Genomic DNA, 18,739 nt, shown 5'->3' on the forward strand with positions numbered 1-18,739 from the left:
GTAGGCGATGGAAACAGAAAAGAATACTGACGTGCCCACAAAAAGCACGTGAGCGCAGTTTGTTTGAAGAGTCGGTAACATCGTAAAAAGAGTGAAGAACGAGCAATACTATTCGAAATAACAGTTGGTTTGCTTCATTTGTAGGCTGTACACTCAAGCCCCGGTGGTTGGTCACTTTTTTAGTTTGTACCCCGTTGGTTGGTCAAAGTCAAACTAAAAAGTGGCAAACTGTCACTTTATACACAGCGCTTACGCACACTATCACAACAATTGTTTGGTAGTGTGTGTGAACTCTGTTTAAAAAGGATGTCAAACTAAAAAGTGACCCCGTTCGTTTGACAACAGTTGGTGTCAAACCATCGGGGTTTGAGTGTACTAGAATATCCAGTGAGTAAGTAAATTTGAAGAATTTCGATTTTTTACTTAACTCTGATTATACAAGTTGGAAGATTTTATTGTACTGTTTTATTTTATATTTTTCCCAAAAAATTGGGCCCAAGAAATTGGAAATTGGAAATTGAAAATTTTATATTTTGCCCAAAAAATAACGCGATTTACAACAAAGTATAACCTAAGTTTTTATTTTTGAACTTTGACTAGCATTTCAAGCATCTTTTGAGGTCCGAAAACTCCAATTTAAAAACTTAAAAAAAAGAACAGTTGAGAAAACTCAACTATATCTACAATTCAACAACGCCAATGTTTCGAAAAATACTCATATTACAGAAAAAATGGCACCAAAATGGTGTCTCATTAACATTTTTTTTATTGAAATTTGAAAATTCGAATGTTTATTAAAATTTAAGTATCTCATTTAGGTACTTTGGTGGATTGGGTCGACCCAGCATGTTTGAATGGTTGAATGCCTTTTTAATTAAGAAATGCTCTTTTTCAATATTTCATCACCGCCATTTTGGCCGCCATCTTGGATTTAACATTTCTAAATCACTCTAGAGTAGGATCAAACTTAAAAAGCCTGAAAATCAAAAATAAGGCAACGAACAATTGTTTTTTCGTGATTCGATTATCCGAAGTTAATTTTTTTCGAGGCCTTCGGATAATCGAGTCAAGACTGTAACAACAAAACCACAAATGATACCTCTTTGCAGGGACGGAATAATCGCAAAAAAAATCAATTTCGCTTGCGAACTTTCTTCACCCGCGAAAGAGAGGCAAATCTCGCAAAAGAAAATCGCTCCCAAAATTCTCCACGAAAATCAATCTGCCTCAAAATATTTATTTCACTTTGTTTACATCTGTTCGCCCATCTACAAAAAGTGTGACATGTTATGTTACACTTGCAAATGTTGTAGTGAAAAAGATGTTCCGGCGAGTAATCAAGATGATGATTTTTTAAGATTCGAAAAAAACGAAATTTCATACTAAAAAAAATAGACCTGACTTTTCTATGTTAAATTGAATTTGCAATCAAAACATTTTTGATAAAGGGCTCCGTTTTCAAAATAAAGCCGCAAAAGCTCGATTTTTGCGAAATATTTGCAGTTTTTCGATTTTTAAAATGATGAGTGACCATTTCTAAAAATATAGACTAACATTTTTAAAGGGCGTATGATTGAATGTTTGCCTTTTTAAAATTTTAGTCTTGATTAAAAATGTTATAATATTTTTTCCGAAAAGATAAAAATATCACGAGTGTTTCATGTTTTAACATTGCAAATCGGACCATTAGTTGTTGATATATCGACATTAGAAAATTGTGGGTTGTTTGGATGAGACTTAGAAAACTGCAATTTTCCTGATTCTTTTTGTTTAAAAACAATATTTTGTTAAAAAACAATATCAAATATTTCGCATAAATCAAGCTTTCGGTGGATATATTTTGAAAACGGAGCCCTTTTTCTTTTTTTTTTTTTCAATTTAAAATTCAGTTTTACATGAAAAAATTAAGTCTATGTTTTTATTTTCTATAAAATTTTGACTTTGTCCAAAAATCACAAATTTTTCAAAAATTCATAACTTGGTGGCAGATTTTTTTACCATACTTTTCTATGGCTCAAAAGTTGCGGCTTTTTGTCCCCTAAAACATAGCAAAAAATCTCGAAAATTAAAAAATGGGTAATTGGGTTTTCGTGAAAAAAAGTAATTAAAAAATTATCAAATTATTGTTCCGGGTACCTATTTTTTTCAAAGGTCCTCAGCAATCTCTACCACTTTGCCCAAGACACCAAATTGATCAGAAAATTCACTAAAAAATTACAGCTGTTTACGTACCATTTTTGTATGGACAGCTGCCAAAATTATATGGAGACTTGTGTGGAAGAACCAATGACACAAAATTGCTTCTTTGGTTATGAGGTAGATCCCCACAAAGTTTGAGCAAAATTAAAAAATACACAAAGCAATGCACTTTTGATCATAATTTCTATTTCGCGGGACCATATCTCATCATTTTGTTGGCACTCACAGCCTCACGCAAGATGAGAGCTTTACTGCTAACCGAAAGTCGCTATCAACATCTTTTCTCTTGCGCTAACGTTTTCAAAGCACACAAGATATGAAATTGCTTCCAATTACCGGCATCATTTTCTTTTGAACATTAGTTAGTCACTCACTTGAAAAATAATCCAAAAACATGTAAATAATTAGCAAGCACCATAAAAAAAACAAACACGCCGACTCTTTTGACGTTTGACTTTTGACGACCCATTCCAATCGAAGGCTGAAGAAAACCGAGCGAGAAGCGAAGGCAAATAAAGAACAAAGGGTGACCACCAACACCACCAGCAGTGCCTGTTGGAGTGAGCCAGTGATGCCAGGAAACTTTCTCTATGAATGCTACTTTTCGCGAGTGTTCGCTTAAAATTTCATCAGCTGATAATAGAAAAATGGGCGTGGCCCAATGCAACCTCATCTGATTAGAATACATTTGGGAAATATATTTTTTAAATGCTCGTAAAAGGAATAGAATAACTTTTAGTAAAAGTGAAAATAAACAGAAAAAGTTGCTCCACTCGTTGGTGTGCTTGGTCTCAGAACACTCCAGATTATCCAGCATCAATCAAACAACACCGCCTATTATGCTTAAAATGGGTATTTTTCGCCTAACTCTATTTTGCAAAAAGAAAATTAAAACCCATTTGTCATCAAGTATTAAAAACACACCATCAACATATTTTGAAAAATATTAAAATGTTTCGATTTATTGTTTTCGGTTTTTACTTACGCTCCGTACGCGACGCGTAGCTAATTTCGCACAACTTCTATAATACAGATTTAAAAATGATTCTACTGCCGACCTGAAGACACAAAAAGTACATTTAACCTAAAATTCAAGGTACGTAAAATTTCCTGTTTTTCTTCTGCTTTTGATTCCGGAGCCGCGTGACCGGCAAACAACTTAATAAAACCAACAATTTGTTACTACAAGCTAAAAATAAGTTAAATTAATACACATATTGGCGCTAGCAAAAATAAAAGAGAAAACAAATCGGGTAAATTATGCCTACGCGCGTTTTTTTAACCCTACTCATAGTCTGCGATCTTACAAATACACGAACATCGAAGGGGCGGGGGGCTGCTAGGTAAGAAATTGGTTCGATTTCGATACTGGATCCTTTCCGGTAAGCTTGCCCAGCCACCAGAGTTAACAACATTTTGGACTAAAAAGCCGGCGTGTCGGGTCACATTTTCGTATTTTTTTACATGTTTTTTTTTTCTGTACATTCTGTTGCTTTACTCAAAAGAGTAGAACACGATTTCGTCCTTTGATCGCGGGATGCTCTCTAACGTTGACTCTTTTTTATCAGTTTGTAAAATTTAATGAAATCGTATTCGAGAAGACTGTCAAAAGCTCGACGAAATATCAAATAATAGATGGTCAAAATTTTGGTGACCAACTATCTTTTGGTAGCTCGTCGACGTAAATTATTATGTTTCATCCACAAAATCAAAAAGTTTAAATGTTTTATTATGAATTTTATTCATTAAACAAGGTCGGTTTTATGGAAGAAATAATAAAGGTTTGATTTTTACAAAACGAACGAACTTCTGATAATTTTTATCACCTTTTTTGTGGAAAAACTTTGGATTTTAGAATAGTTTTTTCTAAATGCCAAAGTTTTTCAAGAACAGTTTAAAAAAGGGGAAGTACGCTTGCACAAAACTAAAATAGCTGCAACGGACGACTCAACCAGGATGCTGTGTAAAATGCTCTCGCTATCTAAGATATTTTTTTGTTCGAAACCTCGGTGATACTTCCACCTTTTTCCGCTCGTTCCGTTCCTCCTCAACCCCACCCTACAACTGTCCGTACACGGGTAGCCCACAGCCGGCGAACGACGCAAGCTGCTGTAGGGACAGCGTTTCGATGTGCTAGTTCGAGTCGATCGACTGGTCCGCGTCGTCGTTGCCGAGCGTGATCATCATCTTCTCGTCCGAGCTGTCGTTGCTGTCCGAGGACGCGGACGCGGCCGAGTTGGCCACCTCCTGTTGAGAGAGAGAAAGAACGAAGGTGAGTTTTGAACAATGATTTTTTGTCTTGAAGGGGTGACCAAAACTTAGTAATGAATAGTTCTTAAGAATGACACTAATTTACAACATTACTGTTTTTCGAATTGAAATGAAAACGAAAATTCTAAGAACTACTCAAAAAACTAAACAATAAAAATTCTAAATAACAACCTGCGAGTTGTTGAGCTGTTTGATGCTGTAGAGTGGTGGTGGTGGTGGCGGCGGCTGAGGCTGTTGCAAACCCAGCAAAGAGCCGGACGCAATCCAGACGATTCCGGTGCTCGACCCGTTGGATACGGCGACCGGTTGGACGGTACCGGCGGTGGCCCCGCCAGGACCACCGGCCATCATCAGTCCCATCGCGGAGTTTGGACTTGAAAGCGTCGTAACTGCCATCGCAGCTGGCCGCTGAGGCATGCCCGGTTCCAGCTTGGGCTTGGCAAGCTGCCCCAACGGAACCGGGTCGCTGTCCTCGTCGTCCTCCTCCTCCGGCTTGAGGTCCTCCTCGTCCATGTCCATGTCGTCCTCCTCGCCTTCGTCACTCAGCCCACCCGATTTCATCGAATCGCCCAACTGGATAGTAGCGAGCACAACGCAGGTCAAACAAGGAAGTTTCGATACACGTGCAATAGAACATAAAAAGAAATACAAAAAAAAAGTTCAACTTAAAACATCTACTCTCTACAACTCTAGAAAACAATAAAAACCCCAACAACCCTAACCCCAACACGACAAACCTACCTCGAGCAGGTACCGCACGTGGTCCTTTTTCAGCTTGCTGTGCGTCCGGATGTGCTTGGAGAGGTGGTCGCTGCGCATGAACTTCTTGTTGCACTCCGGACACTGGAAGCGCTTCTCGCCGGTGTGGGTGCGCCGGTGTCGCTGCAGCTCGTCCGACCGGGTGAACCGTTTGCCGCAGTACATCCACGAGCACACGAAGGGCCGTTCACCTGAGGATGGATCGGAGCGCGCGGGGGGATTGCCAAGGTCCGGGGGGAAGAGAAATTACAGATCTTCAACTCAATTAAACTTGCCTCATCGTTGTTTTATAGCGTGGTTTGTGCGAAAATCGTCAACGTTTCTGAATGGTTTTCATCAATCTTCAGTTGAAAATGATGTATGAAAAAAGGTGGTGAGAACAAAATATCTTTCAATTTCATGAAGTTTGATATGTCGGATGATAGGGTTTATCTCATATTCCGGAAGTGTCCCAAAGGGGACACCGGTAACCGGTTCTAGAGTAGCCAGGATGGATCAGCAAACAACGGCATGACCGTGGATTGAAATATCTTTCAATTTCATGAAGTTTTATATGTCGGATGATAGGGTTTCTCTCATATTCTGGAAGTGTCCTCAAGGGGCCACCGGTAACCGGTTCTAGAGTAGCCAGGATGGGTTTGCAAACAACGGCATGACCGTAGATTGAAGTATCTTTCAATTTCATGAAGTTTGATACATCGGATGATAGGGTTTCTCTCATATTCCGGAAGTGTCCCCAAGGGGCCACCGGTAACCAGTTCCAGAATGATTAAGCTGAGTCAGCGAACAACCGCAAAACCGAAGACTGACGAATCTTTCAATTTCATGAAGTTTGATACGTCGGATGATAGGGTTTCTCTCATATTCCGGAAGTGTCCCAAAGGGGACACCGGTAACCGGTTCCAGAATGGCCAAGATGGGTCAGCGAACGGCATGACCGTAGATTGACATATCTTTCAATTTCATTAAGTTCGATATATCGGATGATAGGGTTTCTCTTATACAGTAGTTGTTCGGTAACTAGGCTGAGAACGTAGCCCAGTCACCGAATGTTGCTCGTTAGCTGGGCTGAACAAAAAATAACGAAGGGACCACCGATGCATAATATTTTCCAGATGAAATATAAAAATAAAAGTTATTCAAATTTATTTACAATGCTTACTTTTCATATTTCTTTAATTGTAACTTGAAATTAAACAAAAGTTTGAAAAAAGTATTATTATTTATTGAATATGATTTTTGCATCCATTAACCCCTCGGTCATTTTGGTTTGTTTTGGTTTTTTGACGTTTGTCTGCTTTTTAACTGGGCTACAGCCCAGTTATCGAGCGCCCAGTTAAAAAGCAGCCCAGTTAAACAACGCCCAGTTACCGAACAACTACTGTATTCCGAAAGTGTCCCCAGGGATCCACCGGTAACCGGTTCCAGAACAACGGCATGACCGTAGATTGACATATCTTTTAATTTCATGAAGTTTGATGTGCAACATGATGGGTTTTCATCAAAAAAGTCAAGTTGGCCGTTCATCGGGCACCCGGGAACCGGTGCCCGGTTACCCGAAACTGACCAGTAACACTCCGGAGTGATTCTGTCAATCGTTTGTTGTGTTTTCAATAAGTTTTATGGAACAATTTCAACTATCTTAAGTGTAATAGTATCGCATACACGAGAAAAACAAGAGAACAAAATTTGGTCAAAAACTGGATTTTTAAAAGTTTGGGATCGAAAAGGACCCCAATGCCTTATGTGTGATTTTGTTTTAATACCGTCGAGTCGCTATAGATCGTTTAAAAATATTACATCTGAAAACTTGAAATTTTATTATTTACTTTTTTATCATTTCAACACTTTCTAATATTTTAGTATTTGAGAATTTCAGAAAAATAATATTTTAGTGTATTTTTTATATTATTTATGTTGTTTTGTATTAGATTAGATTAGATTAGATAAATTAGAGTATTTTTATGGTATTTTGTTATTTTAGTAGTTTAATGTTAGTAACTTAGAATTTTAAAATTTTAGTTTTTTTTTAATTATGTTTTTGGTATTTTTATAGTTTTGAACATAAATCTTCTTGTAGATAAATTGTAATTATTATTGAAAAATTTAAGTATTTGAAAATAGAAGTACCGTAAACTGGGGTCGATCGGGATACATGGGGCGAATTGGGACAGCAGTTTTAACCATGTTAGAGCACAATATTTTGATTTTTCTGGTTGGTTTCGGTTAGAACAGACTCAGGCCATATTTTAGTATTTTAGTATTTTAGTATTTTAGTATTTTAGTATTTTAGTATTTTAGTATTTTAGTATTTTAGTATTTTAGTATTTTAGTATTTTAGTATTTTAGTATTTTAGTATTTTAGTATTTTAGTATTTTAGTATTTTAGTATTTTAGTATTTTAGTATTTTAGTATTTTAGTATTTTAGTATTTTAGTATTTTAGTATTTTAGTATTTTAGTATTTTAGTATTTTAGTATTTTAGTATTTTAGTATTTTAGTATTTTAGTATTTTAGTATTTTAGTATTTTAGTATTTTAGTATTTTAGTATTTTAGTATTTTAGTATTTTAGTATTTTAGTATTTTAGTATTTTAGTATTTTAGTATTTTAGTATTTTAGTATTTTAGTATTTTAGTATTTTAGTATTTTAGTATTTTAGTATTTTAGTATTTTAGTATTTTAGTATTTTAGTATTTTAGTATTTTAGTATTTTAGTATTTTAGTATTTTAGTATTTTAGTATTTTAGTATTTTAGTATTTTAGTATTTTAGTATTTTAGTATTTTAGTATTTTAGTATTTTAGTATTTTAGTATTTTAGTATTTTAGTATTTTAGTATTTTAGTATTTTAGTATTTTAGTATTTTAGTATTTTAGTATTTTAGTATTTTAGTATTTTAGTATTTTAGTATTTCAGTATTTTAGTATTTTAGTATTTTAGTATTTTAGTATTTTAGTATTTTAGTATTTTAGTATTTTAGTATTTTAGTATTTAAGTATTTTAGTATTTTAGTATTTTAGTATTTTAGTGTTTTAGTATTTTAGTATTTTAGTATTTTAGTATTTTAGTTTTTTAGTATTTTAGTATTTTAGTATTTTAGTATTTTAGTATTTTAGTATTTTAGTATTTTAGTATTTTAGTATTTTAGTATTTTAGTATTTTAGTATTTTAGTATTTTAGTATTTTAGTATTTTAGTATTTTAGTATTTTAGTATTTTAGTATTTTAGTATTTTAGTATTTTAGTATTTTAGTATTTTAGTATTTTATTATTTAACTTTTTAGATTATCTTTTTTATAGTTTTTAGTTTGTTAAATTTTGAATAAGAGTGATTTTTTTATTGTTATAGTTTTGTATGCGTCATCAGCAGGTCAGTCAATGTTCGCTAAGTTTAGTCCTCCAACAAACTTCCTTTCAAATGTCGGCTTTTGTAATCAAATCGTCAGTCTCGCCAAAGATAAAATTCTCTTTTATTTAAATAACGAAAATTCAACATAATGTTCAACAAATCTTCCACTCTCTTGCCCATCACTCACCCGTGTGCCATCGCAGGTGCGCCCTCAGGTGGGACGTCTTGCCGTACACCTTGTTGCAGCCGCTCACGTGGCAGATGTGCTGCTTCTTGCGATCGGGCGGCCCCTCGCCCTTCGTCTCGCAGTTTGGACACGTGCAGGCAACCCGGCGGACGCGGGGTTTCGGAACCTGCTCGTTGCCACTGCTTCCCGTGTTGTCGGCGACGCTGATGTTCACGTTGACCGAGGTGGTTTGCGGTGACGCGACGATTTCGCCCTTGATCTGGTGGTGGTGGTGGGTGGTTGGATTGGTAGTCGTCGTCGTCGTCGCCGCCGGTTGGGGGGACGGTGCCGGGAGGATGTTTACGTTGGCCGTCGAGATGGCAACACTGGCACCACTGCCACTGGTGTTGGTGTTGCCGCCGGATGGGGGGGCCGGTTGTGGTGCGATCGGGATTGCCTCCTGCTTGATGAACCACTTACCGGGGTCGCTTGGATCCGGCTTTATATTTGATAATTGATGCGCCGCTGCCTGCTGAAGGGAGATAGTTTGCCCTGCTTGATTGACCGGGTTCAACTGAGGCTGCGACGCCACTGTTTGCGGTTGAACCGGTTGCATGAAATTTGTCGGGATCACCTGGACGTTTCCGATGCCGGGGATGTTTTGGACCGGGATGGCCTGCAGGCCCGGTATGTTTGGCATCTGGATGATGTTGGCCGCGTTTTGACGGAGCTGGGGCAGGCTGTTCGACGGTATCACCGTGATCTGCTGGCCGACTTGGGGTCCCGCGATCGTGATTGGTTGGGGTTGGGGTTGCTGCTGCTGTTGCTGCTGGGGCTGCTGCTGGTTTTGGGCTTGCTGGGTTCCATCTGCGGTGCCGGCCGATTGGACGGTTGGTGCGGATTGCATTCCGGACACCATGGAGTTGGCCGCGTTCATCTGGGCCTGTGCTTGGGCAAGGTTTTGCGGCTGCTGGAGGATTATGTTTTGCTGCGCTTGAGCTGCCTGCAGACCGGCCAGCGAGTTCAGCGACGTTAGCTGAACCTGCTGGATCTGGCCGTTCGGGGTGATGATATTAGCTACTTGGGGGATCTGGGGTATCACTTGCATCTGCGGCTGGACGTACGCCGAGCCGATTGCTTGTATTGGCACGTGGACGGTTTGGTAGACCGTTTGACCGTTGCCGGTGGAGATGGGCACCTGCACCGGAATGGTCTGCTGCATCGGAAACTGCACCATCTGGGGCATCCCGCCGGCCGGTCGGACTTGCACATTTTGACCTGTGGTGGGGAGATTGAGTTTGTTTGGTTAGCGTTGAGCGAGTGACGAACGAACTTCCTTCACCAAGGGATAATCAAACAAAAAAGCATGCAAAAATGATAGTTTGTAAGAGAACACAAGGAACACAAGCGTGACTGACTGTGTGGTGAAACGATTTAAACAAAAAAAAATGATGAGCGACAATTACCTCCTTCCAGCTTAATGGTAGTTATATTGTTAGGCAAAATGTTCTGAGCGGTAACGGCCGAGTTCGGTATTTGTATGTTGGTACCGGGGATCGTGATGGTCGCCGGTTGAAGCTGCTGAATCTGGGAAGCTTGTTGCGCCTGGACCTGTATCTGCTGCTGCTGCTGTTGCTGTTGTTGCTGGACATTCTGCTGCTGCGCCGTTTGTTGCTGATTCTGCTGTTGAGATTGCGCCTGTTGCTGCTGCTGCTGATTTTGAGCCTGCTGCTGAGCTTGCTGCTGCTGTTGTTGCTGCTGCTGCTGCTGCTGCTGCTGCTGCTGCTGCGCTAGAACATTTGCCGTGCTTGTCGTACCCAGGGGGATTGTTATATTAGTTCCCGGGATAGAAAGCGTAGCCTGACCAGCTGCATGAAAGTACACAGAGAATGCGATCGAATGTTTCGGGTTGGTTACGGGTGTGCGTGCAGTGTTTGAAAATGGTACAACAATTTTTACATCTGGGTGCGGCCAACATGCTGCTGTCCCACTTGAGGACAAAGCGTGAGCTAATGTGTACAGGAAATGAAATGGACAAGGGGAACCACACCACCACTGATTTGACGGAAACGATCAAGTTGGTACGTACCGTTGGGAAGCTGCACTGCTTGGGCCATGTTCTGCAGGAAGTTTCCGGGGATAACTCCGTTGGGCGCCCGTATCAGCTGACCAGACGGGGTTAGGAACGCCTGCTGGCCGTTGATCTGCACCGCCTGGGCGCCGGCGAGCTGGTTGTTCTGGATGCCACCGGGCACGAACAGCGTCTCCTGCCCGTCCACGTTGATCGTCTGCAGCGGCTGAACCATCTGGAACATTCCGTTGGGGTTCTGGATGAGTTGTCCGCCCTGGAGGAACTGCTGGGGCAGTCCCTGCAGGTTCAGGATCTGCGGCTGCTGGATCTGCTGCGGGGACGTGACGAACGTCTTAACCGGAGTTCCCACCGGGGTGGTGTTCGCCGACGTTTGCGCCACCTGCACCGGCGTTCCATCGGCCGTCGTGAGCGTGTTCAGCTGATGCTGGGGCAAGAAGTTCTGCAACTGCTGCAGCGTAATCACCTGAGGCTGCTGTTGCGCGACCTGGGTGAGCTGCTGAACTTGCTGCATTTGGGCCTGGTGTTGCGCCACCGCCGCTTGCTGCTGGGCTTGTTGCTGCTGCTGTTGTTGCTGCTGGCTCTGTTGCTGGGCTTGCGCCTGTTGCTGCTGCTGTTGCTGGGCGGCAGCTACGGCAGAAGCCTGTTGCTGCTGGACAGCTTGTTGGTGTTGCTGCATCTGCTGGGCCTGAAGAAAACGTAAAAATCATCATCAAATCATCAAATTCACCGACGTGCCTTCCGAGATGCAATACTATTAGAAGGACTTTTAGATTTAAAAAAAAAACTTGATACAAACTCACCGCCTGGACCGCCGATTGCTGCTGAGCCTGTTGCTGGGCTTGCTGTTGGGCTTGCTGCTGGGCTTGTTGCTGCTGATGTTGTTGCTGCTGTTGCTGCTGCAACACTTGTTGCGTTGCGCTTTGGGGCTGCGAAGCAGCCATAATTGCCGCGTTGAGTTCATTGCCCTTAAATGTTGATGTTTCGTTAGTTATTTTAATAAAATTTGACTATTCTCCAAATTACAATAGCAAAAATGATAATGAAGGAATGTAAACCCAAGTGTTAGTGAATGAAACAAAACTAAACCTCCACATGAAAACCAAAAATTTTAAAATGAAATCAAGGACATTGGAACCGACCTGCAATCCCTGGGCCTGCAGCTGGGCCACTACGGAGGCACTGACGACTCGAATCTCTTGGCCGGGCGCTAGGTTCGCGCCCTGAGATGAGTCCATCGGTTGGGGGGCGGGAGTTCAGTACCCGCGCTTAACTTTAAACTTGGTTCGCTAGATTTTGTTTCACTTGTTTTCACGTAGCTTGCGCGAGGACACACGAAGTCATTTTAGAGGGGGTTTTGTTTAGTTCTAACGCTAGTTTTCGGATTCGTTGTTCCGACCAGTCTCACTGTTTACGTTTGTTTTATACTTTTTTTCGCAAAATTGATTTATTCCACTGGTGATGGAGATTCTTCGACTAAGGTTCACTAGAAGGGATGGGAAAGGAACAGAGAAGGAACAAAGTCATTAGAACATGATAATTAGAGTTAAAATTCATGAACAATCCGGGTAACAATATTATTCAAAGTGACGCAAATTTCAATTCGCAATCTTTCTTACAGAATCAATAAACCGACCAATTTAAGAATACAAAAAATAATGAATTAAAATATCAGATTTAGAAAAACCTCCAAATCCACAACAAAATTTTCAATTTTATTCAACATAACGAGAGATAATCTAAATAAACTCAAGAGTGACTACCTCATTGAGACATTTTTTATAGTAACGATTAAACGACAATAACATATTTTTAATCTCTCATGGTTTAAATATATTTTCAAAGAAATAAGTCAATCAACAAAATATTAAAAATTGTAATTTTTAATAATATTTTTTGTAATTTTTTTAACTGGATCTAAAATATAAAAGATAACTCAATATATTATTTCTCACTGAGATTTTGATATCATCAAATCAGTTATTTACGAAAGTAGGGGAAATAACCTATTTTAAGCCTAATAAGCGGTCGTGTTTGAATGATGCTGGATAATCTGGAGTGTTCCTTGGAATTTACTGAAACCAAGTACATCAACGAGTAGAGCAACTTTTTGGAAACATTTCTGTTTATTTTCACATTTGCTAAAATTTCTTCTATTCCTATTACAAGCATTTTAAAAAAATATTTCACAAATGTTTTCTAATCAGACAAATTGCATTGTGCCATGCCCATTTTTTTTTTCAGCTTTTTGGTCTGCTTAGTGCTACAATATGTGATTAAACTTTAAGCGAACACTCGCAAAAAGTAGCGTTCATAGAGAAAGTTTCCTGGCATCACTGGCTCACTCCAACAAGCGCTGCTGGTGGTGTTGGTGGTCACCAGCCTGATGGCAAGATTGTCAAATTGTATGTATGGGCCGCGATACTCACATTGGTTGGACCGTGGACCCCGCTATTTGGTCGCTTTACCCCTCTGACGCTAAATATAGGGTAAAAGAGCCAGCAAATGTGCAATTGAAAAAAAGTTTTTTTTGTGAAAAAATATTTCAAATTGTGTTTTTGATGAATAATTTTGAATATGTTTTGTCGAAAAAAAAATAGAAAAAATAAAATACTATCCAGCCTTTTGAGGACGAAATCAATCGTTCACATTTTTTAATGTTAACTTTATTAACATATTTTAGTGTTAAATGAGGTTAAATGTCAATATTCCAAGAAGATAATGTACAGCTTGTGACGATAAACTACGTTTCCTTTACTTGGAAATCGTATCCAGAAGGAAAACGATCACCAGCTATGTTGGTCCGCACCGGGTTCTGAACTCCCATTTGCGAGGCGGAAGCCTTACCGCATGGCTCGGTCTTAACAAAAAAAAATAACTAGACAATAAATAACAATTTCAAATTACAAACCTAAATATTAAATAAACTTATTAAAAATTTACTTATAAATGGCCTGTATACCCTATTTTGTGCAACCAGTTTATGGAGCATTCAACCTATATGGACTGTCAAAAGTGAGGTTCACTTTTTGACAAGCTTGCCACCAGTCTGGTGGTCACCCTTTGTTCTTTATTTCTGGGGTTTTTTTTTTTAGACCCAATAGAGCTATCTTCGTGCGCATGTATTGCGTGTACGTACACGATGGATTTTTAGGTTAAAATTTGTGGTCGCCAGCAAAAACAAATGGTAAGCTAATGTGTGTGAGATCGGACTTAGATAACTCTATAAGTCTTTCTAGTCAGAAATTTACCAATACATTCAAAGTATGTTTACATGACAGCTGGACGTTTGTTTGCATCAGGTTTCCTATCTCTTTCTAGCAAAAAAAAATTGTCAGGCGACTTCTAGCTGGTTTTTTGTTGACTGACTGCCCGATATGTCAGCGAACATACTTCGCAGGGCTGTGACAGCTACAGCTCGATCATTGTTTGCGTCAGGACACTGTGACGAGGAGTTCGTCATTTTTGAGTTAAATTATATTTTTTCACTGGGCCTAGAAAGCCTTATAAACCAAATTTTCAGTTTTTGCTTTTTGGGTGTTTTTTTTTGAAACCAGAAGCCGATTTGTTTGCATCAGGATTCTGCCTTCTCTTTCTCGCAAAAGTAGTTTATCATGCGACTTTTTATTTACTGACCGCCTGATGTCAGCCAACATATTTAGCAGGGACATTGACAGCTCTTTGTTTGCATCACGACACTCTGACGTTCTTCATTTTTGAATTAAATCATAATTGTTTCACTGGACCTATAAAGCATAATTTCAAAGTTCGATAGGAAAAAGAAAAAAAATCTGATCATTTAAAAAGAAAAAAAAACTTAGAATGTGCCAAAATACCAAAACATTCGAAAAAAATATAAAGCCAAATACATTTTGTTTACCAAATTTTGATGTTACCGATCTTATTGAAATTTTCACCGATCTTTACCGATCTGTTAACGATCGGAATCGGTAAACAAAAATGTCAATATTATACACTGCTAAAATAAAGTGTTTTAATTTTAAATTAAATACAAAAGAAAATTGAATAACTGAAAATAATGTATAAAAAATCAAACTTTTAAAAACTTGTTAAGCGATTGTTCTTCTCATGAAGCATTCAATTGCGTGGTCATTCGTGCCATCAACAGCTACCGTAAACCGGGTGACTTTGATAGGATTTCAATTTGTTTTTAGAATATTTTCCAACAGGTAAGGTTTTTCTCAAGATTATTATTTTTAAAACATGTACTGGGGTAGGCCACACAAAGTCCATGCACTATTTTGGAAAAAAAAGTTTTTTCAATAGTGTTTAGAAAAAAAGTTACTTTAAAAATTCTTAGTTTTAATTCCGGGGTGACTTTGATAGTCAAAGTTTTTCTTGTTAAAATCATATTTAAGATGTTCAAACTTTATTTGTACGTTAAATGTATCATTACTAATGTAGCTGATATAGTTTGCAAGAAAAAAAATCAATGTTTATGTTAAGTTAACTAAGTTTATAAGCTTTTTAACAAAATACATATAAATTTCAGGTAAAATTGTTAAAAAGTCGGAATTTTGCCTGAAATTTGTTAAAACTTGTTTTGTTTATACAATTATCGATTTATATTGCATTTTATACTGAATTCGAAGCACGAATCACAAGTTTTCACATTTTACATGAAATTTGTTCAACTGAATTTGATTTTTTTTAATTGTGTTTCAAAAACACATATTATTTATTATTTACAAACTTATTTAACCTTCTCCTAGTGGAAAATTGTCCAAAGAATCCGAAAATGCATTCCGTTTTCCGATTAAAAATCATGTTCATTGAGAAAATCATGACACTTTAAGAAGTTTAAAATAGTGACTTACATCAACATTTTCTTAACTATAGTTAACTAACTTTATAAACCTTTCAAAAATTTATGAAAAGTTCTTCTTGAAGTACTTTGAACACTTCTCTACCACGGTCAGTATGTTTCTGAACCATTCCTTACGTATTTTAATTGTACTCTTCATTCGCAAACCTATCAAAGTCACCCCGGCTATCAAAGTCACCCCGTTTTACGGTACTTCGAAAAGAGCACGTGCAAATGAAATTCCGTCAATGCCGTTCGTTGCACTTCTCGCGCTTTGTTTACCTTCATTAAAATTCTAAAACGCTCTGAGACGCACCGGCGTCTGTACACAAAAACACGTGGTCAAGCTCTCCTTCTCCCTCTGCAGCAGCCCGATAAAAGGGGACAATTTTCCCGGTCCCACCCCAAAATTATCCCCTTCCGGCTGTCAGCAGGAGAGCTTCGCAAAGGGGGAATGAGAATGAGTGGGAGTAAAAGAGTGAAGGAGACGGAATGATCTCGAGAGAATGAGAAGGAAAAGTGCGTAAATTTAATTGTAGTTTTTCAATCATCAAAAATGTTGTTTTGGCATGAAATTGCTTTTTCATATTTTAACATTTTTAGTGATTTATTTTTTGGGTAACCCTTTCCAAACAAAAGAAAATGCTGAGAACGAAGATTCAAAACAAACCATCAAACAAGCCGAGCGCAACACTGTGTGCGTGTGGGCTGGCTCAAGAAAGGGACGCACGATGCGGTCGGGAGAGCCTGAGAGGGAAGTTCTCTCTTGCGTTCGGTCGAGAGAGCGCCCGACTTTGGCAACACCCTGTGAAAGAGCAGTTACGGTTCGTAAAGCAGGAGGCGGGGATAAAGTATTGCACTTGCAGGCAGACGAGTACGCGGCGGCAACATTCGACGAGTCATGTATGAGCTTGAACCGAGTTTGCGATTTAGATGGATTTCTGGACTAAATTAGCGGGATTTGATGATTTGAACTCGAATTTTTAAGGGCTTCAAGGCTCGTTTTAGCTTGCGTTTTGTTTGCTGTATGAAATTTCGTAAAGATTGTGTTTTCTGCAGTAAATTCACATTTTTCTTCCACGGCAAACCAACATGGCGGCGGCTAAGTTGGCCACGATATTCAATTTGTAATCCACAACGATCCGGGCCCAATCCTAGCAATCTACCATACTTCTAGCAATCAGAACACCACAATCACCATTTGGAGGCCGACTTTGGAGTCGGTTCGAGCGCCGGACGGGCGTTTGATGCCCAATTTTGCAATCGTCGCACGGTTCGTACCACTTTTAAATTAGAGCGAGACACAAACTGACACACACTTCTGGGCCTGACTGGCATTGGTGGCGGCACAGCCAGAGAGAGAGAGAGACCCACCCCGAGAGCCCCCGCCCAGAGGAGGGTAAATACGAAACACCCACCGAAAAGTTGCGGATTTTCATTCGAAACCGAGCCTCAATCAAAACGCTGTCAGTCGAGACGACCGACACTCTATAATCACAACAAAGCTTCTCAGACCGGGACCTACCTTCGGTGGAACCGGATCATCGGCCGGTTCCTGGTTCGCGGACTCCATCGTGACTATCCTCTTTTTACACTGGTTCGTACGAGTCAACTCATCACAGTGGGCAACGTCGCCCGTCTAAAAGCAGTTATTCACCAGATTCCTGTCGGTACTCGGTACAGTACGGTTTCCCATTTGCCCGTAATCCGTCCAAGTCGGTACCGCACACAAGTGAGAATATAAGATCTCCCTCCTCTCGTGTGTGTGAGTGTGGCCTCCGGATCTTCTTTTTTCCGGGACAAGCCACGGCCAAATCCGTCTCACCGGGAACACTAAACCCCGCGATTCAACCCCCGATTATTCCACTATCCGCCCACCGTGTAGGCTTCGTTGGTCACCACTTTATACCACTTTTGACAGCTAACGCGCGCGATAGATCACTAACTTTTTTTGCGGAGAAAGAAAGAAAGACCGTCTCCGATGACGACTCTTTGCGTGAAGGTGTGTGGCCTATTCTGTGGCTTGTCTGCCTCTCAAACGCACAGGGGACGCGCAAAGGCCAGCTTGAGAGCAAGAGAGAGCGGCAAAGAGAGCAAACGAGAGAGGGAGCAATCAAGTTCCTCCGCCTTTCACGCATACACGCACGGGGTCGAGGAGGCAGAGGAAAATACGGTAGGATAAAATAATTTTTACCTTCAGATTGGTAAAAATCATGTTTTATATGATAAATAAATTAAAACAAGAAAAAATCAGATGATAAAAATTTAAATTAAAAAAGAATCCATTTCAAAACATTAAATTCCATTTGGTGCCCGACCCTATGGCACACAAAAATAGGTTAATGTTGCTCACCCTGAAGCATACAGCGCGTATAGAGAGCATAAAACGGATAGCTTTTGTTGATGAAGGAAGAGGGAGAGAGAACCAAAAATGTTGATCGGTAGGTGGTATTTTCCAACGGTGCACCCTGCACAAAAGCAGAACCTTAGCAGTTAAATTTGGAGGCAGGGAAAGCAATTTTCCCTGTTTCGAAACGTTAGTTTCTCATGCGCCGACTAGCTGAATCGTTAACATGACTTGCTCTTTTTGGTCGTTCCACGTTCCACGAATTTCATACAAGTTATTAATTAAATCTAAAGTTTTTTTTAAGGTTCGATAATGTATTGTGTTTTACATGTTTATAGGACCTTTAAAAAACTCTAGAAATAAAACATTTGATTGCCGAAGTTACAGAAATGTACAATTAATTGCAAACTATTCGATTATATTTCACAACTTTTTTATAAACAATTATGATACTTTTTTAATATTTTTATAATAAGGGTTTCTAGGCCCAGTAAAAAAAAAATATCTCGAAAATATCGAACTCCTCGCGCTGTGGCACACTGTGGTTCTGATGCAAACAAAGATCAAACACGAGCTGTCACTGTCCCTGCGAAATATGTTAGCTGTCATCGGGCGATAGGCCTTTAAAAACCCAGCTATAAGTGGCATGACAAAAAAAAACTTTTGAAGTAGAAAGAGAAAGCAGATCTGAGACCCAACTTTAGTCAAATTTGAACGGTTAAGTGCCTATCAAC

General features: G+C 39.3%; 1 protein-coding gene across 8 annotated transcripts; it reads right to left on the bottom strand.

The window, feature by feature from the left end:
* Positions 1-3,131: 3,131 nt before the first annotated feature.
* Positions 3,132-17,709, bottom strand: LOC6035034 (transcription factor Sp4). Of its 8 annotated transcripts, XM_038260440.1 has the most exons (10): positions 16,857-16,983; positions 16,329-16,463; positions 11,976-12,319; positions 11,637-11,801; positions 10,834-11,521; positions 10,211-10,612; positions 8,766-10,022; positions 5,212-5,420; positions 4,642-5,043; positions 3,132-4,446 (listed from the first exon to the last, which is right to left on the bottom strand). In XM_038260440.1, exons 3-10 carry the CDS (start codon positions 12,069-12,071, stop codon positions 4,333-4,335), a joined length of 3,333 nt encoding a protein of 1,110 aa, XP_038116368.1. In that variant the 5' UTR covers positions 12,072-12,319; positions 16,329-16,463; positions 16,857-16,983; the 3' UTR covers positions 3,132-4,332. The 8 variants fall into 8 exon arrangements, with proteins under 8 accessions (XP_038116368.1, XP_038116371.1, XP_038116366.1 ...); XM_038260443.1 differs by lacking the exons at positions 16,329-16,463; positions 16,857-16,983 and adding an exon at positions 17,184-17,709 and having other exon boundaries at positions 10,834-11,515; XM_038260438.1 differs by lacking the exons at positions 16,329-16,463; positions 16,857-16,983 and adding an exon at positions 17,184-17,709.
* Positions 17,710-18,739: the final 1,030 nt, after the last annotated feature.

This window comes from Culex quinquefasciatus, chromosome 3 (assembly GCF_015732765.1).
Source record: "Culex quinquefasciatus strain JHB chromosome 3, VPISU_Cqui_1.0_pri_paternal, whole genome shotgun sequence".
NCBI lineage: Eukaryota > Metazoa > Arthropoda > Insecta > Diptera > Culicidae > Culex > Culex quinquefasciatus.

Bases quoted from the DNA above. Each gene is read 5' to 3' on its own strand.
- LOC6035034 (XM_038260438.1), bottom strand. From the start codon at position 12,071: ATGGACTCATCTCAGGGCGCGAACCTAGCGCCCGGCCAAGAGATTCGA. The intron at 5,421-8,765 runs GTGAGTGATGGG...ATCCATCCTCAG, and splicing joins GCACCTGCGATGGCACACGG to GTGAACGGCCCTTCGTGTGC. The intron at 5,044-5,211 runs GTAGGTTTGTCG...GCTACTATCCAG, and splicing joins ACGTGCGGTACCTGCTCGAG to TTGGGCGATTCGATGAAATC.